This window comes from Rhincodon typus, chromosome 24, assembly GCF_021869965.1.
Source record: "Rhincodon typus isolate 14 chromosome 24, sRhiTyp1.1, whole genome shotgun sequence".
Taxonomy (NCBI): Eukaryota; Metazoa; Chordata; class Chondrichthyes; order Orectolobiformes; family Rhincodontidae; genus Rhincodon; species Rhincodon typus.
This window is the reverse complement of record NC_063355.1, coordinates 1,878,620-1,900,345: the sequence shown is the minus strand read 5'-3', so window position 1 is coordinate 1,900,345 and position 21,726 is coordinate 1,878,620. Positions and strand designations below refer to the sequence as shown.

At 44.3% G+C, this 21,726-nt stretch overlaps 1 protein-coding gene across 1 annotated transcript in view; it reads right to left on the bottom strand.

The window, feature by feature from the left end:
* Positions 1-433: 433 nt before the first annotated feature.
* specc1la (sperm antigen with calponin homology and coiled-coil domains 1-like a) overlaps positions 434-21,726 on the bottom strand; it is a 246,908-nt gene continuing 225,615 nt past the window's right edge. Inside the window, exon 14 of the mRNA XM_048611683.1 lies at positions 434-583. Coding sequence (XP_048467640.1) covers positions 434-583 — 150 coding nt within the window. The remainder of the gene's footprint in view (positions 584-21,726) is intronic.

The following is a 21,726-nucleotide window of genomic DNA, read 5'->3' as shown; positions in this document are numbered from 1 at the left end:
AGGTTCCTGCAATAGTTTGTACTGATGCCTCATCTTTTCAATCTTATTAATTGACTCGCATGAAGAGCCAGTTGCATATCCAAATTTGCTGATGATATTAAACTGGGGGCAGTATCATGATGGAGCTGGGAACAGCAAGTTGCTGAGGGGCATTAACATGTTAAGTTCACAAGTAAACCTGATTCATCAAGCAGTGATTCCTGGAACAGCTGACCACTTGGTGCATGGGATGAGTTACATCATCTCTGTGACATTTACTCCATGGTAACTGGGCCAGGTTAGCTATCAGGGTTGTGTAACACTCCCAGGTTTGGAGGCAAGTGAGGAATGTACCAAAATACTGCTAAAATAAGTAAGTTTAAAACATGCAGTTTGAAATCTGTAGAGGGCATTTACTGCACACATGAATTAAGAAAACCTTTTAAACTTAACATCACTCGAAGCAATCAACAGACTGTGGTTTTACCTTATCCTGACTGTTCAGCTCCTGGTACGGGATGTGTGCTGGAAGATATGTGTGAAGCACAGCACAGAATGCAAGACCATCGTTCCAACTACTGCTGAAGTTTGTGATATCAATATTCTGTAGTGGAGGGGAGGGATAATGAAGAGAAAAACAAAGATTTTTGATTATTCTGTATTAATGATAAAATATAAAAATCTGCCCCATGCTTGCCCATACCTTTTCAACTTTTCACAAAATTTCTGGGTGGATCACACTTGCACTCTAATTGAACAAGATGCCATATCTCATTTCCGAGGCAGGACTTTCCTGCTCAATCACACAATTGAATCCCTCCTTCTACTATCTCAGCAAGTGTATAAAAAGCACAAAGAAGAACAAAGAACAATACAACAGAGGAACAGGCCCTTCGACATCCAAGCCTGCGCTGACACATTCTACTCTTCCATACTAAAACTGTCTCCACTTACAGGATCCATATCCCTCTATTCCCTTCCTGTTCATGAATTCATCCAAGTGCTTCTTGAATGCTACTCTCGTGTCTGCTTCCACTACCTCCTCTGGCAGCACGTTCTAGGCACTCACCATCGTTTGTGTGAATACCTTGCCTCGCACATTTCTTTTAAACATGCCCCTCTCACACCTTGAACCTGTATCCTCTAGTAACTGACCCCTCCAACCGAAGAAAAAGCTTCATATCTTCCATGCCATTCACAATCTTACAAACTTCTATCAGGTCGCCCCTCAACCTCCTGTGTTCCAGTAAAAACAAATCCAGTCTATCATACCTTTCTTTATAGCTAAAATCCCCCATACTAGGCAACATCCTGCTACACCTTTTCTGTACCCTCTCCAAAGCATCCACATCCTTCTAGTAGTGTGGTGACCAGAACTGTATGCAATATTCCAAGTGTGGCCTAACGAAAATCCTAATACTCAGTGCCCCTTCCAATGAAGGCAAGCATGCCATAGGCCTTTTTTATTACCACATCTACCTACGCTGCCACCTTCAATGATCTATGGACCTGCACACCCAGATCCCTCTGCATATCAATACTCCGAAGGGTTCTGCCATTCACTCTATAACTTCCACCTGTACTTGACCTTCCACAATGCATCACCTCATATTTGTCCCGAGCACTAAGTTAAAATCACCCACCACAACAACCCTGCTGTTTGCACATATTTCCAAAATCTGTCTACACATTGTCTTCTTTATCTCTTTCTGGCTGTTGGGAGGCCTCTAATATACCCCCAACATTGTGATTTCACCTTTTCCTACTCCTGAGTTCTACCCATATTGCCTCGCTGCAAGAGTCCTCTGATGTATCCTCCCTCATTACAGCTGAGATACTCCTTTACCAGTAATGCAATTCCCCCACCCCTTTTACATCCGTTTGTATCACACCTGAAACATTTAAATCCTGGGACATTCAGCTGCCAGTCCTGTCCCTCTCTCAGCCAAGTCTTTGTATTTGCAATAACGTCATCATTCTAAGTACTAAGCAAAGCTCTAAGTTCATCTACTTTGCCTATTTTCGTATTGAAACACATGCATTTCAGACCACCTCTCCTGTTTTCAGCAGCGTTTCCCTGTTGTTTTTGTTCTTAGTCATGTTTGCCTCAGTTTCTACCTCTCCTTCAACTTCTGCATCTGCTGCCCTACTCCTCTGGTTCCCATCCCTCTGTTACACGAGTTTAAACCCTCCCCAAACACCAAGTAGCACCCCCACCCCCCCGAAAAGAAATCAGTCCCGGTCCTGCCCGGGTATAACCTGTCCAGTGTGTACAGGTCGCACCTTCCCAGAACTGGTCCCAATGCCCCATGAATCTCAAACCCACCCTCTCACACCATCTTTTCAGCCACGTATTCATCCTAAATATCCTGCTGTTTCTACTCTGACTAGCTTGTGGCACTGGTAGTAATCCTGAGATAACTACCTTTGAGGTCGTACATTTTAACTTTCTTCCTAGTTCTCTATATTGTGCTTTTAGGACTTCATCCCTTTTTTAAACTTATGTTGTTAGTACCAACATGTTCCACAATCACTGGCTTTTCCGCCCTCCCCCTCCAGAATGTCCAGCAACCACTCAGGGACATCCAGGGCCCCAGCACCAGGGGGGCAACACACCATCCTGGACTCTTGTTTGTGGCCACAGAAACACCTATTTCCCTTACAATTGAATCCCCTATAACTGTAGCATTTCTATGCCTATTTCTCCCTCCCTCTTCAGCAGAGCCAACCATGGTGCCATGAATTTGGCTGCTGCTGTTGTCCCGAGAGGCCAACACCCTCACAGTATCCAAAATGGTATATGTTTTAGAACACAGAACACAGAACAGTACAGGCCCTTCGGCCCACGATGTTGTGCCGAACTTTTATCCTAAACCTAAGGTCTATCTAATCTCCATCGCTACCTTATACGATCATCCATATGCCGATCTAATAGCCGCTTAAATGCCCCTAATGAGGCCGACTCCACTACCCTCTCCGGCAATGCACGCCCCTACCACTCTGAATAAAGAACCTACCTCAGATGTCTCCCCAATATCTACCTCCTTTCACTTTAAAACTATGTCCCTTCGTAAAAGCTACCTCCACCCTAAGAAAAAGTCTCTGGCTGTCTACTGTATCTATACCTCTGATCATTTTATACACCTCTATCAAGTCACCTCTCATCCTTCGTCGTTCTAAAGAGAAAAGCCCTAGCTCTCTCAACCTTTCCTCGTAAGACCTTCCCTCCATTCCAGGCAACATCCTGGTAAATCTCCTCTGCACCTTTTCTAACGCTTCCACATCTTTCCTGTAATGAGGTGACCAGAACTGGACACAATACTCCAGATGTGGCCGAACCAGGCTTTTGTATAGCTGGAGCATAACTTCACGGCTCTTGAACTCAATCCCTCTATTAATGAAAGCTAATACAGCATACGCCTTCTTAACAACTCTATCCACCTGGGTGGCAGCTTTCAGGGAACTGTGAACATGAACCCCAAGATCCCTCTGCTCTTCCACACTGCCAAGAATCTTTCCGTTAACTCTGTATTCTGCTTTCAAGTTTGTCCTTCCAAAATGAATCACCTCACACTTTTCAGGGTTAAACTCCATCTGCCACTTCTCAGCCCAGCTCTGCATTTTATCAATGTCCCTTTGTAACCTAGAACAGCCCTCCACACTGTCCACAACGTGACCCACCTTTGTATCGTCCCTGAACTTGCTAATTCACCCTTCCACTCCTTCATCCAAATCATTTACAAAAATCACAAATAGAAGAGGACCCAGAACAGATCCTTGTGGTACACCACTCGTAACTGAGCACCATGTTGAATATTTTTCATCCACCACCACCCTTTGTCGTCTAAGGGTCAGCCAATTCTGAATCCAATCTGCCACATTTCCCCCATCCCATGCCTCCTTACCTTCTGCATGAGCCTACCAAGTGGAACCTTATCAAACGCCTTACTTACTGCTCCACTTTCATCCACGTGCTTGGTCACCTCTTCAAAGAATTCAATAAGGTTTGTGAGGCACGATCTACCCCTCACAAGTCCATGCTGACTATCACGAATCAAACTGTGCCTTTCCAAGTGATCATAAATCCTGTCTCTCAGAGCCCTTTCCAATAATTTGCCCACCACTGAAGTAAGACTAACTGGCCTGTAATTTCCGGGGTTATCCCTGTTCCCTTTTTTGAACAAGGGAATGACGCTTGCCTCTTTCCAATCTTCCGGCACCATACCCGTGGACAGTGAGGACGAAAAGATCATCGCCAAAGGCCCTGCAATCTCGTCCCTTGCTTCCCATAGAATCCTTGGATAAATCCCATCAGGCCCGGAGGACTTAGCTATCTTCAACTTCCTCAAAATTCCTAGCACATCTTCTTTACTAACATCAACCTCTTCTAGCCTACCTGCCTGTTTCACAACGCCCTCCTCTACAACTAGGTCCCTCTCAGTTGTAAATACTGAAGAAAAGTATTCATTAAGGACCTCTCCTATCTCTTTAGGCTCTGTGTACAAATTCCCTTTGCAATCCTTGATTAGCCCTACCCATTCTCTGGTCATTCTCTTATTCCTCACGTACATGTAAAAAGCCTTGGAGTTTTCCTTGATCCTATCCGCCAAGGTTTTCTCATGCCCCCTTACAGTTCTCCGAAGCCCTTTCTTCAGCTCCTTCCTGGCTAACTTGTATCCCTCTAGAGCCTTTTCCGTTCCTCTTTTCCTAAACCTTACGTATGCCTCCTTCTTCCTCTTAACCAGTCGTTCGACCTCTCTCGAGAACCATGGCTCCCTCACTCGACCGCATCTTCTCTGCCTGCTAGGGACAAACATATCAAGCACATGCAGTATGCATTCCTTAAACAATCTCCACATTTCTGGGGTGCTTTTCCCTGACAGCATCTGTTCCCAACTTATGTTACCCAGTTCTTGCCTAACTGCATTGTAATTACCCTTCCCCCAATTGTAAACTTTACCCTGCCGTATATACCTATCCTTATCCATGACTATCGTGAAAGAAACAGAGTTAGGATCGCTACTGCCAATATGCTCTCCTACCAACAGGTCCAACACTTGGCCCGGTTCATTGCCAAGCACCAAATCCAAAGTGGCCTCTCCTCGTGTTGGTCTATCTACATACTGTGTCAGGAATCCTTCCTGAACGCACTGGACAAAATCTGCTCCATCTAAACTATTACAACTAAAATGTTTCCAATCAATATTTGGAAAGTTGAAGTCACCCATGACTACAACCCTGTGACTTCTGCACCTTTCCAGTATCTGCCTCTCAATCCGCTCCTCTACCTCTCTGCAACTATTAAGGGGTCTGTAAAAAAACCCCCAAAGTGACTGCTCCTTTCTTGTTCCTGACCTCAACCCAAACTGACTCCGTAGACATATCATTCTCGAACTGCCTTTCAGTAGCTGCTATACTCGCCCTGACTAGCAATGCCACTCCCCCACCTCTTTTTCCACCCTCCCTATTTCTTATAAAGCATCTAAATCCCAGAACTTCCAACAACCATTCCTCTCCCTGAGTTACCCAAGTTTCTGTAATGGCCACAACATCGTAGTTCCAAGTACTGACCATGCTCTAAGTTCATCCGCTTTATTTCTGACACTTCTAGCATTGAAGTATACACACCTCAAACCATCTCGGTGTCCGCAATTATGCTCCATCGACCGCATTTCTTTATAAACCACCTCACTCCCTGTTGTGACTGTCGGAAGGCCGAATACTTCATCCTCTGCATTATAAATCTGGTTCCCCACCCCCTGCCAAACTAGTTTAAACCATCCCGTACAGCTCCAGCAAACCTCCCTCCCAGGATATTTGTGCCCTTCCGGTTCAGGTGCAACCTGTCCTTACTGTACAGGTCCCACCTTCCCCAGAATGTGCTTCAATTATCCACATAATGGAAGCCCTCCCTTCTATACCAGCCCTGTAGCCATGTGTTTAGCTGCACTCTCTCCCTATTTCTTACCTCGTTATCACGTGGCACTGGTAGTAATCCAGAGATAACTACCCTGTTTGTCCTGGACTTCAGCTTCCAACCTAACTCCCTGTACTCGTTTTTCACATTCTCAGTCCTTTTTCTACCTATGTCATTGGTACCGATGTGTACCATGACTGCTGGTTGCTCACCCTCCCTCTTAAGGATCTTGAAGACACGATCTGAGACATCATGGACCCTGGCACCCGGGAGGCAACATACCATCCTTTCATCTTGTTCGCGTCCACAGAACCGCCTGTCTGTGCCTCTTACTATCGAGTCCCCCACTACAACTGCTCTCCTATTCTCCCCCCTTCCCTTCTTTGCCACATGGTCAGGCTCAGTATCAGAGACCTGTCCGCTATGGCCTTCCCCTGGTAGGTCATCCCCCCAACAGTATCCAAAATGGCATACTTATTATTGAAGGGAACAGCCACAGGGGATCTCTGCACTGTCTGCCTATTCCCTTTCCCCTTCCTGACAGTCACGCAGCTACCTTTTTCCTGTACCTTGGGTGTGACCACCTCCCTGTAACTCCTCTCTATCATCCCGTCAGCCTTCCGAATGATCCGGAGTTCATCCAGCTCCAGCTCCAGGTCCCTAACACGGTTTTTGAGGAGATGGAGTTGGGTGCACTTCTCGCAGGTGACGTCAGAGGGGACACCAGCAGTGACCCTTACCTCCCACATCCTGCAAGAGGAGCATGCAACTGCCCTAGCTTCCAATCCCTCTGCTCTCGATTTCCAGAAGAAGAATAAAAAAAAAAGCCTTACCTTACTGAACCTCCACAGTCTTTTTTGGTTAGAGGAGGACGACGGGTGGGAGACACTACACGTGTAGTGTTTCGGGTTTAGCCAATGCCCGAATTTATCTGTTTCTTCCTGGCCCGCGTTCCCACCACACACCCGCCGCTGAAAACAAGACGGCCGCTTGCTGCACGAGGAAAGCTTTTTATACAGGGAGAAACAAAAACCTCCTTACCTTCCCGTCGGTACTCTGGCTTGCGCTGCTACCGCTGAAAACAAGAGGGCCGCTTGCTGCACGAGGTAAGTTTTTAAAAGTAAAAGGTAAGTTTTGCAGGGAATAGCTACAGGAGATTTCTGCACTGCCTGTTTAGCCCTCCAGCTCTGCCTGATGGTCACCTATTTCCTTTTTGCCTGTGGAGTCTGAGTCTGCAGTGTGACCATCTCTCTATACGTGCTTTCCGTGATACTCTCTGCCTTGTTCAAGCATATCAGATGAAAATCAAACTTGTACATATGACAGAAAGAATAAATAGCCCACAATTAACTGTTAACTTATCGATCATATTTATTTTCAGCTCTGACAGTAAGTTACTGTTACAAACATACATACCTTCTAACCATCTCTTCCCTCTATAAGGGTTCATTTTATCTACTATTTAGATCATGTACTGGTATCATGGAAGACATGCACAAACTACCTCATGAACCAAGGCTGATCTAAATGACTGAAGAATAAGCCACTCAAATTCAATTTGTTCTATAGTACAGCAAGTCCACTGCCAGAATCTTAACAAACCTTCAAACATGAGAACCCTACTATTTTGTCTGGTCTTCGACATAATCCCACTCAGACGTGTCTCTGAGAGATAGACTGAGATGATATAACTGTCTCAAATGTGGGATTGCCAGTCTGGCTATATTCCTGGAAATTTGACCATGTCCCTCATCTCCAATCTATGAAACAGTGTTCCTCTCCATCCCCACAATTTTTAGTAACAAATCAGCAAATTTATAGAAGCATCATCTCACTTTTTAACGTTCAGGATTTGTTCTCATGGCAGTGCCCCAGACTTTAATCGTTAATGCTCCTGGAGAATCCCAACAGATCAGCTACCTTACTTGCACGTAAACTGTGTTGCAATCATAGAATCATGCAGTACAGAGAAAGCCGTTCAGCCCATCTAATCGGTACGGCCAAAAATACACTACCACCTACACTAGTCCCATAACATAATGTTATGGTACTTCAAGTGTTCATCCAAGTACTTTTTAAAAGGTTGTGAGGTTACCTGTCTTGAACTCCCTCTCAGACAGTGTATTCCAGACCCCACCACCCTCTGGGCGAAAATGCTTTTCCTCAAAATGCCCTCTCTCAGCCTCCTGCTCTTTACTTTAAATTTATGCCCCCTTGTTCTTGACTCTTCACTAAGGGGAGCAGCTGCTTTCTATCCACACCGTCCACACCCCCATAATCTAATACATCTCAGTCAGGTCCCCTTTCACCTTCTCTGCTCCAAAGTAAAAAAAACCCAAGCTTATAAAGCCTCTCTTCATAACTCAAATGCTCCATCCCAGGAAACATCCTGGTGAAATTTCTCACCACCTCCTTCAGTGCAGTCAAATCCTGCCTATAGTATGGTGACCAGAACTGCACATAGTATTCCAACACTGACCTAACCAAAGTTCTGTATACTTTCTTACTCACTAAAATATATCTTTGCTGTGAGTTATGAACTACCTTTTCTTGTTTAAAAACATCTGCCGTCGTTCAGTAGCTGCCTTTTCTGCTAAACTCTTTTCCCAGTCTACTCCACCCTTTATTACTGTGTAATTACCCTTATTTAAGTTTAGCACAATTGTTCTGATCCAAGTTTCCCAATCACAAACTAATCGCTAAATTCTACTGTGTTATGGCCACTATTATCCAAGGGATCTTTTATTGAGGTCATTTATTAAACCTGCCTCATTACACATTACCAGATCCAAAATAGCCTGAACCCAAATTGGATCCACAACATAATAGTCACAGATCTATAGCAGAGAAAAAAGCCCATCCACCCAATGTTTTTGAGAATCATGGACACAAACAGCTCGTTATTCTAATCTAATTTCTAGCACTTGACTCAAAGCCTTGAATGCCTTGGGGTTGCAAATGCACATCTAAATACTTCTAAATATTATGAGGGTTTCTGCCTTTACCACCCTTACAAGTGGTGAGTTCCAGATTTCCACCACTCTGAGTGAAAAAGCATTTCCTCACATGTGCTCTAATCCGTCTGCCCTTTCCTTCAAATCTATGCCCCCTAGTTAATGATCCCCTCAAAGGAAAAAGTTCCTTCCTGTCTAATTTCTGTATGCCCCTCATTATTTTAAACATCTCAATCATGTCCCCTTTCAATCGCCTCTGCTTGAAGGAAAACAATCCCAGGCTGGCTAATCTCTCTTTATAACAAGATGCTCCAGGCAATATTCTGGTAAATCTCCTCTGCATCTTCTGCAGTGCTATTATATACTTACTATAATGCAATTCCAGAACTGCACAGTATACTCTAGCAGTAGCCTAACCAAAGTCTTTTTTCCAGTTCCAATGTAACCTCCCTGTTTTAAAACTCTAAGTCTTGGTTAATGAAGGCAAGTATACTATATGCCTTCTTAACCACTTTATCCACCTGCCCTGATATCTTAAACAGACTGGTGGACGCGTTCACCAAGGCTCCTCTGACCTTCAGTGGTTCCGGGAGTCCTACCATTCATCGTGTTTTCCCTAGCACTGTTTGACCTTTCCAAGTGCATCACCTCACATTTACCCAGATTGAATTCCATTTGCCACTGATCAGCTCATCTGACCAGCCCATCTATAACCTTCTAGTATTCATGGCAATCCTCCTCTTCATGTACCACCTATCAAATTTTTTAGTATCATCTGCAAACTTACTGATCAACCCTCCCACACCCAAGTCTAAATTATTTATATAAACCACAAACAGCAAGGGCCCAGCGCTGACCCCTGCAGGACCCCACTAAAAACAATTTTTTGTCAGAAAAAGTCCCTCAACCATCATCCTCTGCTTCCTGCTACTTAGCATGTTGGCCCTTTACTCTCCATATTTCCTCTTTCAATACATCCCATTATTTTGAGACAGATTTACCTGAAAGGTTCTGCTCCCAGTCCACTCTGGCAAAATAATTTCTGATCTTGTTAAAATCAACCTTCCCCCAGATGAGAACTTTGATTTCAGGCCCACCCTTGTCCTTTCCATAACAAACTTGAACCTAACAGAGTAATGATCGCTGTCTGCAAAATGCTCCTCTGCCGATACTTCAATCACATTTAGTTCTCTTGCAAATCACTTTCAATCTGTGCCCTCTCGTTCTCGATCCGTTTTGGGAAATGTTTTGCTCTATCCAACTTGTCATAATTTTGAAAATTTTAATAAGATTTCTGCTTGATTTTCTCCTTTCCACGGAGAACAGTTCTTCATTCTTTTTTCGTGACTCAAGTTTTTCATCTATAGAACTATTCTCATAAAGCATTTCTGCAAACTCATGCATTCGCATCCTCCCAGCTTGTTACCTAAAATTAATTCTAGGATAATCTTATATATCTATTGTTCCACAAAACTATCCCAAATACACTCTATGAATTATTCCTGGTGGTTGCCTTTATTAATTTGATTTTCTCAATCTCCAGCTAAGTTTCTAGAATGAGATTCAGGTTGTTTATACTGGGGTTTCAGTGATGGCGGTTATGTCGAATGTCAATTCTCTCTATTGGAATAAATTTTCCTGGTATTTCTGCGGCACTAATGTTATTTGCTACTTATCAGCCCAAACGTGGATGTTATCAAGGACTTGCTGCATATAGATACTGACTGTTCTAGTAAGTGAGGAGTTACAAATGGTGCTGAACATTGTGCAATTTTTGGCGAACCTGGCAGCTAAAGGGAAGGGAAGACTGACAGATCCAGTTGGCAATTATCTTTCTGCCAGATCCAGCTTATCAATGCCACCAAGGTGCAACACCCCCTTTCTTCAACACCCCCAGCCCCCATTTCTGATTCTTTTTCCTCCCCTACTCTCCTCATGTAGAACTTCCAATCTACCCCAATAGACTGATTAAATTTAAAGGGCTGGAGGAAAGCTCCTTTTTCTGAATTTTCCAAAATGACAAGCTTCTGCTCCTTTCTCACCTTTGAGTAAATTCTGGATGCTGAATGGCTCCATAAGAAGTCTTCAATCTGTCTGAAGAGCAATGCTGTTGTTACCTTGCCACAGATGCCATACATCTCCAATTTCATGCTGAAATAGTTTGCTAATCACCAAACTGCCACAATAAAAAAAAGACCCATCTTGGATATAATGAATGGCAACTGCTTTTCCTTTGCCACTGACTGCAAAATCTGTGCCATTCAATTGCTAGGTTCAGATGTGCACAGTGCTGCAGTAGTGGTTCTTGACCAAACACTGGCCCCCCTGTAATTGACTGTGGTTGCCACTCATTGCCACTGCTACCAGCTGGATGCTTTTGATGCTCCTGAATTGTTTGGCCCCTATGAACTGCCCACTGTTGTTTTGAAAAATGTCCCCATAAAATAATTAAATAAACATGTACTGCAGTGGTAAAGGTCAAACTCTTTTCATAACCAGGTTCATTTCCTGTTGCACAAAAACTCTTCATATTTTTGCTGATTTTCTTTGCCTAGAGGTGATGTAATCTTATGTCTCATGATACTCAGACATCACACGTACTATAAACAGCTGACTGAGAGATGCTCAGAATTCAAAGGAGGGCTTTTTGAATCGGAAGACCTTTGTTCACAGTGTTTTCACTGTGTGGTGGGAATTTAGTCTTAATATAGTCTCAGCTGATTCAAAGCTCAAATAATGATGGAAGGCTCTCAATTCAAGTTAGGAACCTAGGCTGCTGCTAAAGTTATCTTGAAAGTAAGTTCATTGTGAGTTGATGTGTTGAGCCTTAGATCATTGCTCATCTACTGTCGATCACCTAAATCAATGCACAAGGATATTCTGTGAAACGTAGATCATTTGCATAAGCATTCAAAGTCATGTCGTTGTTGCACAGGAGAAAATGGGCATCAGTGTCTACCAAAACCTAACAATGTCCGAGCAATACAGATAACCTCTTGCTCCCTCCAAGCTATATGTGACATTCGTCAACAAGTCAGAACAATTCATTTTCAACTAATAAAATAATCCCAAACAAAACTCTGTAGTGAGCTAAAAGCCTGAGTCTACACCAACACCATTCTCTTATCAAGTGCATGGTCTCAACATCTCATCAACAACAAACTCTGCAACATTTCACACGCACAGAGTTTAACAAAGAGTCAGAACAATTCCATTTCCAGTGACTATCCTTACCTTATTGATCCTCAACTGTAAGTTGCCAATGGGGACAAATATCCTTCTCAGGATGGATGGATGGATGGACCCAGCTTTCACAAGTATACTGCTGGTAATTAGTTTTATCACTTCACAATAATGCCCGTGATTTCATGCCTCTAATTCTGCTGTTGGACTAACCTCCTGATCAATGTTTCACATTGTCTCAAATGATAACTGAAGGTCAAACCAGAAACTCCACACTTGTGCCACCCTGATTCTCTGCTCCATTTTGGACACTGGTCAGTTTTTCTGTTCTACGCAACTCCGAGCGGACCTCAAAATTCCATAAGTAATCCAAGATTGAGCATCCTTAGAGACATTGCTTGTCTTTCTCAATGTTTCTCTTGTTGCTGCATCGTCATCGATGCCTGCCATTTCTAGGCACGGTTGGCAGAACTGCAGATCTGGAGTTAGGATCACAATGTTGGAAGCATCTCTGGGTTCTGATCCCATGCTGCATTGACACTTGACTTACGACTTATAATACAATTTTAAATGAGTGGCCCAATTAATGGCCAGGGATAACCCGAGTAGGGCATGGGGAGGCAGGGAGGTGGAGTGATGGGAGGAGTTGGTACAGGAGTGAGGTGGACATGATTTAAACAGTAAATGTTGTCATTGCTCTTATTGTGTTGACTGGGAAGATGGATAAGAGAGAATCAATGTGCCTGCAGCAGGACAGGCACCCATGGCCTACCATAAATTCCTCTTTGCAACCTACCACATTGACTATAATAGAATAAAACAGGGTACACAGAAAAGGAGTGGTTGACCCGAGCCTCCTGTTTCCTGTTGTGCAAGTCAAACTCTACTCCAAGACTGTCGCTTCAACTTCAGGTCCATGCTTAACCTACAACAATGCCCTGCAAAGAGTCTTTTCGAACCGTTTAATGAAATAATTATTCTAAAATGTGCAACACTGTTCAAAGACTGTTAGATTTATTTGTTGGCTCCAAATGTAAGCACATGGCAATATGTGCACTGTCTCGTCTGATTGTTCCTAATACATGCTCATAATAACAGCTTTACCTGTTAAGAGCCAAGAAATAGGAATCTGGCAAACTACGCTCGGTTTACTTGAAAATTTTGATGCACTTAACGTCTACCACTCTGCTTTCATCTATTTTCTTGGTCATTTCTTCAAAAACTCAATAAATTTGAGACACTATTTCCCACTCATAAAGCCATGCTGACTATCCCTAATTAGTCCTTGCCTTTCCAAATGCACGTAGATCTTTGTCTCTCAGAATCCCTTCAATAACTTACCAACCACACATGTCAGGCTCACTGGTCTGCAGTTCCCTAGCTTTTCCTTGCAGCCTTACTTAAATAATGGCACAACATTAGTCAGCCTCCAAGTCTTCCGGCATCTCACCCGTGGCTGTCGACCATACAAATATCTCTGCTTGGGGCCCAGCAATTTTTTCTCTAGCTTCCCACAATGTCTTAGGATACGCTCAATCAGCTCTCAGGGATTTATCTACCTTTATGCGTCTTAAGACCTCAAGCACCTCTCTTCTGTAACGTGGAATCTTTTCAAGGCATCACTATTTATTCCTCGGGTTCCCTAGCTTCACAGTAAACACTGATGCAAAACATTCATTTAGGACCTCACCCATCTCCTGTGGTTCCACACACAGATGGCCTCATTGATCTTTAAGGGGTCCTATTCTCTCCCTAGTTACTCTTTGTCCCCTAATATACTTGTAGAATCTCTTTGGATTCTCCTGAATCTTATCTGCCAAAGCTATCTTAGGTTCCCTTTTTGCCCTCCTGATTTCCCTCTTAAATGCACTCCTACACTGCCTATATTCAAGGGGTTGACTTGGTCCCCACTGTCTATACCTGACATATACCTCCTTTCTCTTGACCAGAGCCTCAAAATCTGTAGTCACCCAGTGTTCACTATTCCTGACCTTCACAGTTTATTTATTCCTAGCGATAGCTATTACATTTCACAAACAGCAGAGATCTCATAGCTATTTATACAAAGGCACAGACCATGTCCCACAGTATAGGAGATCAGAAGTTGCAATCAATACAGTCAACACTCCCCCAGGGTGAACAAACCTCTGAAATGCCCTGGAAAGCTGCTCAGATCAAAGGCAATTGGAGATGAGGAACAAATGCTGGCCTTGCGAGGTGTTGTCCACATCTCAAGAACAAATAAATAAAGGTTACACCCAAAATCTTGATAAGAGGGATAGTTTTTAAGCACATACAAGCATTTGAAAGAGGATAAATGGGCCATTCAATCGATTTAGCCTGTTCCACCATGCAATAAGATCGTGACTGATCAATTTGTGTTTTAAATTCCACATTCCCATTTGCCCACAGTAATTTGTGATTCCTTTGACTGAAAAGAAACTATCCACATCTGTATTAGAAATATTCAATGATCCCATTTTCTGAAGCAAAGAGTTCCAAAGTTGCACAGGAAAGGAGCAGTCACTTGATTGGGAGTTTTCTACAGACCCCCAATAGCAACAGACACTGAGGAACAGATTGGGAGATAGATTTTGAAAAGGTGTAGAAGTAATAGGGTTGTGGTCGTGGGTGCCTCAACTTCCCTAATATAGACTGGAACCTCCTAAGTGCAAATAGTTTGGATGGAGAAGATTTTGTCAGGTGTGTCCAGGAAGGATTTCTGACTCAATATGTAGATAGGCCGACTAGAGGGGAGGCCAAATTGGATTTGGTGCTTGGCAACAAACCAGGTCAGGTGTCAGATCTCTTGGTGGGAGAGCATTTCGGTGATAGTGATCACAACTCCCTGACCTCTACTATAGTCATGGAGAGGGATAGGAGCAGAAGGTATGGGAAAGTATTTAATTGGGGGAGGGGGAATTACAATGCTATTAGGCAGGAACTATGGAGCACCAAATGGGATCAGATGTTCTCAGGGAAATGCAGGGCAGAAATGTGGAGGTTGTTTAGGGAGTAGTTGCTACAGGGACTGGACAGGTTTGTCCCACTGAGGCAAGGAAAGGATGGTAAGGTGAAGGAACCTTGGATGACAAGACATGTGGAACACCGAATCAAGAGGAAGAAGGAAGCTTACTTAAGGTTGAGGAAGCAAGGATCGGACAGGGCTGTAGAGGTCTACAAGGTAGCCAGGAAGGAACTGAAGAATGAACTTAGGAGAGCTAGAAGGGGGTATGAGAAAACCCTGGCGGGTAGGATCAAGGAAAACCCCAAAGTGTTCTATACTTATGTGAGGAAAAACAGGATGGCCAGAGTGAGGGTACGGCCAATCAGGGATAGTGGACGGAACTTGTGTGTGGAGTCAGAGGAGGTATGGGAGGTCCTTAATGGATACTTTGCTTCAGTGTTGACCAGTGAAAGGGACTTTTATGTTTGTGAGGACAGCATGAAACGGGCAGATATGTTCGAACAGGTTGATATTAGGAAGGAGGACGTGATAGAACTTTTGAAATAAATGAGGATAGATAAGTCCCCTGGGCCAAACAGGATATACCCAAGGTTTCTACGGGAAGCGAACGAAGAGACTGCTGCCCCTTTGGCAATTATGTTTGCATCCTCACTGTCCACTGGAGTAGTACCAGAAGATTGGAGGGTGGCAAATGTCATTCCCTTGTTCAAGAAAGGCGAATAGGTATAATCCTGGAAATTACAGACCAGTCAGTCTTACTTTTGTGGTGGGCAAATTATTGGAGAGAATTCTGAGAGATAGTATTTTTGATTATTTCGAAAAGCACAGTTTGATTAGAAATAGTCAGCATGGCTTTGTAAGGGGCAGGTCATGCTTCACAAGCCTTACTGAATTCTTTGAAGATGTGACAAAACACATCAATAAAAGGTAGAGCAGTGGATGTGATGCATAAGGCATTTGATAAGGTTCCACATGGTAGGCTCATTCAGAAAGTAAGGAGGCATGGGATTGAGGGAAATTTGGCTGTCTGGATACAAAACTAGCTCTCCAATAGAAGACAGAGGGTGGTAGTAGAAGGAATGTATTCAGCCTGGAGCTTGGTGACCACTGGTGTTCCGCAGGGATCTGTTTGCGACCTCTGCTCTTTGTGATCTTTATAAATGACTTGGATGAGGAAGTGGAAGGGTGGGTTAGTAAGTTTGCCAATGACACAAAGGTTGGTGGAATTGTGGACAGCGTGGAGGGCTCTTGTAGGTTGCAATGGGACATGGACAGGATGCAGAGCTAGGCAAAGAAGTGGCAGATGGAATTCAACCCAGAAATGTGTGAAGCAATTCATTTTGGAAGGCCGAATTTGAATGCAGAATACAGGGTTAATGGCAGGATTCTCAGCAGTGTGGAGGAACAGAGGGATCTAGGGGTCCACGTCCATAGATCCCTCAAAGTTGCAAGCCAAGCTGACAGGGTTGTAAAGAAGGCATATGGTGTGTTGGCTTTCATTGGCAAGGGAATTGAGTTTAAGAGCCACGAGGTTATGCTGCAGCTCTATAAAACTCTAGTTAGACCACACCTGGAATATTGTGTTCAGTTCGGGTCACCTCATTAAAGGAAAGATGTGGAAGCTTTAGAGAAGGTGCAGAGGAGATTTACCAAGATGTTGCCTGGATTGGAGGGCAGGTCTTATGAGGAAAGGTTGAGGGAGCTAGGGCTTTTTTCATTGGACCGAAGAGGGATGAGAGGTGACTTGATAGAGGTTTACAAGATGATGAGAGGCATTGACAGAGTGGATAGTGAGAGACTTTTTTTTCCAGGGCGGAAATGACTATTACAAGGGGGCATAATTTAAAGGTGATTGGAGGAAGGTATAGCGGAGATGTCAGAGGTACGTTGTTCACACAGAGAGTGGTGGGTGTGTGGAATGCGCTGCTGGCAGTGGTAGTGGAGTCAGATACTTTAGAGACTTTTAAGCAACTCTTGGATAGGCACATGGATGATAGTAAAATGTAGGGTACGCAGGGTAGATTGATCTTAGTAGGATAATAGATCAGCACAACATCATGGGCTAAAAGGCCTGTACTGTTCTAGGTTCTATGTTACGTACAGCAGGGTAAGGTTTATAATTGGGGGAACGGTAATTATAATTCTGTTAGGCAAAAACTGGGTAACATAAAATGGGAACAGGTGCTGTCAGGAAAGAGCACAATAGAAATGTGGAGATTGTTTAAGGAATGCATGCTGTGTGTGATCGATATGTTTGTCCCTAGCAGGCAGGGAAGATGCAGTCGAGTGAGGGAGCCTTGGTTCTCGAGAGAGGTCGAACGACTAGTTAAGAGGAAGAAGGATGCTTATATAAGGTTTAGGAAACAAGGATCGGAAAAGGCTCTACACGGATACAAGTTAGCCCGGAAAGAGCTGAAGAAAAGGCTTAGGAGAGCTATAAGAGAACATGAGAAAACCTTGGCAGATAGGATCAAGGAAAACTCCAAGGCTTTTTACATGTACCTGAAGAATAAGAGAATGACCAGAGTAAGGGTAGGGCCGATCAAGGATTGTAAAGGGAATTTGTGCACGGAGCTGAAAGAGATAGGAGAGGTCCTTAATGAATACTTTTCTTTGGTACTTACAACTGAAAGGGACACAGTTGTAGGGGAGGACAGTGTGAAACAGGCTGGTAGGCTAGAAGAGGTCGATGTTAGTAAGGAAGATGTACTAGGAATTTTGAGGAACTTGAAGGTAGGTAAATCCCCCGGGCCTGATGGATTTATCCAAGGATTCTATGGGAAGCGAGGGAAGAGATCGCAGGGCCTTTGGCAATGATTGTTTAGTCCTCACTGTCCACGGGTATAGGGCCGGAACTCTGGAGTGTGGCAAACGTCATTCCTTTGTTCAGAAAAGGGAATAGGGATAACCCCGGAAATTACAGGCCAGTTAGCCTTGCTTCAGTGGTGGGCAAATATTGGAAAGGGCTCTGAGAGATAGTATTTATGATCACTTGGATAGGCACAGTTTGATTTGTGTAAGTCAGCATGGATTTGTGAGGGGTAGATCATGCCTCACAACCTTATTGAATTCTTTGAAGAGGTGACCAAACACGTGGATGAAGGTAGAGCAGTGGATGTGGTATACATGGATTTAAGTAAGGCGATTGATAAGGTTCCCCATGGTAGGCTCATGCAGAAAGTAAGGAGGCATGGGATAGGGGGAAATGTGGCAGATTAGATTCAAAATTGGCTGACCCTTAGAAGACTAAGGATGGTAGTGGACGGAAAATATTCAACGTGGTGCTCAGTTACGAGTGGTGTGCCACAAGGATCTGTTCTGGGTCCTCTTCTATTTGTGATTTTTGTAAATGATTTGGAGGTAGGAGTGGAAGGATGGATTAGTAAGTTCGCGGACGATACGAAGGTGGGTCAACTTGTGGATAGTGCGGAGAGCTGTTCTAGGTTACAAAGGGACATTGATAGGATGCAGAGATGGGCTGAGAAGTGGCAGATGGAGTTTAACTCTGAAAAGTGTGAGGTGATTCATTTTGGAAGGACAAACTTGAAAGCAGAATACAGGGTTAACGGAAAGATTCTTGGCAGTGTGGAGGAACAGAGGGATCTTGGGGTTCATGTCCACAGTTCCCTGAAAGCTGCCACCCAGATGGAAAGAGTTGTTAAGGCTGCGTATGGGCTGTTAGCTTTCACTAATAGAGCGATTGAGTTCAAGAGCCATGAAGTTGTACTCCAGCTAAACAAAACCCTGGTTCAGCCACATCTGGAGTATTATGTCCAGTGCTGGTCGCCTCATTACAGGAAAGATGTGGAAGCATTGGAAAAGGTGCAGAGGAGATTTGCCAGGATGTTGCCTGGAATGGAGGGAAAGTCTTACGAGGAAGGTTGAGAGAGCTAGGGCTTTTCTCTTTAGAACGACAAAGGATGAGAGGTGACTTGATAGAGGTGTACAAAATGATCAGAGGTATAGATAGAGTGGACAGCCAGAGACTTTTTCCTAGGTTGGAGGTAGCTATTACGAGGGGGCATGGTTTTAAAGTAGGTGGAGGTAGATATAGGGGAGACATCAGAAGTAGGTTTTTACTCAGAGAGTGGTAGGGGCGTGGAATGCATTGCCAAACAGGGTAGTGGAGTCGGCCTCATTAGGGGCATTTAAGCGGCTATTAGATCGGCATATGGATGATAGTGTAAGGTAGGGGTGGAGGTTAGATAGGCCTTAGGTTTAGGGTAAAAATTCTGCAGAACATCGTGGGCCGAAGGGCATGTACTGTACTGTACTGTTCTATGTAATTCACAGAGAAAAAAAAATGTTTGCACCTCTGCACTAAAAGACCAATCCCTAATTTATAAACACTGTCCCTTTGCTCTGGACTGACCTATCAGCTAAAAAAAACATACTTTACACACTGACTTTGTCAAAGCTATGAAGGATCTTTTACACTTCAGTCAAGTCATTCTCATTTGTCTAAATTCTAACGGAAACAAGACAAGCCTGTACAAGCCATCTTCAAAACACAACTACCGTTCATTCCAGGTTTTAACCTAGTCAAGCGCCTCTGAGCCACCTCCAATGAGTTTACATCCTTCCTTAAATAAGGAGTCCAAAGGTACACACTATATTTGAGAGATAATGGGAACTGCTGATGCTGGAGAATCTGAGATAACAAGGTGTAGAGCTGGATGAACACAGCAGGCCAAGCAGCAGCAGAGGAGCAGGAAAGCTGACGTTTCGGGTCTCGACCCTTCTTCAGAAATGGGGAAGGGGATTCTGAAATAAATAGGGAGAGAGGGGGAGGCCGATAGAAGAAGAATAAAGGAGAAGATAGGTGGAGAGGAGACAGACAGGTCAAAGAGGCGGGGATGGAGCCAGTAAGGGTGAGTGTAGGTGGGGAGTTAGGGAGGGGATAGGTCAATCCAGGGAGGACGGAAGGTCAAGGAGGCGGGATGAGGCTGGTAGGTCGGAGATGGGGGTGGGGCTTGAGGTGGGAGGAGTGGATAGGTGGGAGGAAGGACAGGTTAGGGAGGTGGGGATGAACTGGGCTGGTTTTGGGATGCGGTCGGGGGAGGGGAGATTTTGAAGCTTGTGAAGTCCACATTGATACCATTGGGCTGCAGGGTTCCCAAGCGAAATATGAGGTGCTGTTCCTGCAACCTTCGGGTGGCATTGTTGTGGCACTGCAGGAGACCCAGGATGGACATGTTGTCCAAGGAGTGGGAGGGGGAGTTGAAATGGTTCGCAACTGACGGATGTTGAGGTTAGGGATAGATGTTTGATTACTCTCGGTCAAGTCAGCATAAGGAGGAGGAAGTGTTGGGTATTCTAAAAGGCTTTAGGGTAGACAAGTCCCCTGGTCCGGATGGGATCTATCCCAGGTTATTTAGGGAAGCGAGAGAGGAAATAGCTGGGGCCTTAACGGATATCTTTGCAGCATCATTGAGCACGGGTGAGGTCCCGGAGCACTAGAGAATTGCCAATGTTGTCCCCTTGTTTAAGAAGGGTAGCAAAGAAAATCCAGGTAATTATAGACCAGTGAGCCTGACATCAGTGGCGGGGAAGCTGCTGGAGAAGAAACTGCTGGATAGGATCTATTTACATTTGGAATAAAATGGGCTTATTAGTGATCGGCAGCATGGTTTTGTGCAGGGAAGGTCATGTCTTACCAACTTGATAGAATGCTTTGAGGAAGTGACAAAGTTGATAGATGAGGGAAGGGCTGTAGATGTCATATACATGGACTTCAGTAAGTCGTTTGATAAGGTTCCCCATGGTAAGCTGATGGAGAAAGTGAAGTCGCATGGGGTCTAGGGTGTACGAGCTAGACGAATGGAGAACTGGCTGGGCAACAGGAGACAGAGTTGTAGTGGAAGGGAGTTTCTCAAAATGGAGAATTGTGACCAGTGGTGTTCCACAGGGATCTGTGTTGGGACCACTGTTGTTTGTGATATACATAAATGATCTGGAGGAAGGTATAGATGGTCTGATTAGTAAGTTTGCAGATGACACTAAGATTGGTGGAGTAGCAGATGGTGAAGGGGACTGTCAGAGAATGCAGCAGAATATAGATAGATTAGAGAGATGGGCGGAGAAACGACAGATGGAGTTCAATCCAGGCAAATGCCAGGTGATGCATTTTGGGAGATCCAATTCAAAAGCGAACTATATGGTAAATAGAAAAGCCCTGGGGAAAATTGACACACAGAGAGATCTGGGTGTTCAGGTCCATTGTACCCCGAAGGTGGCAACGCAGGTCGATAGAGTGGTTGAGAAGGCATACGGCATGCTTTCATTCATCGGACGGGGTATTCAGTACAAGAGTTGGCAGGTCATGTTACAATTGTATAGGACTTTGGTTCGATCACATTTGGAATACTGCGTACAGTTCTGGTAGCCACGTTATTAAAAGGATGTGAATGCTTTGGATAGGGTGCAGAGGAGGTTCACCAGGATGTTGCCTGGTATGGAGGGCGCTAGCTATGAAGACAGGTTGAGTAGTTTAGGATTATTTACATTAGAAAGACGGAAGTTGAGGGGGGGACCTGATTGAGGTCTACAAAATCATGAGAGATATAGACAGGGTGGATAGCAAGAAGCTTTTTCCCCCAGAGTGGGGGACTCAATTACTAGGGGTCACAATTTCAAGGCGAGAGGGGAAAAGTTTAAGGGAGATATGCATGGAAAGTTCTTTACGCAGAGGGTGGTGGGTGCCTGGAACACGTTGCCAGTAGAAT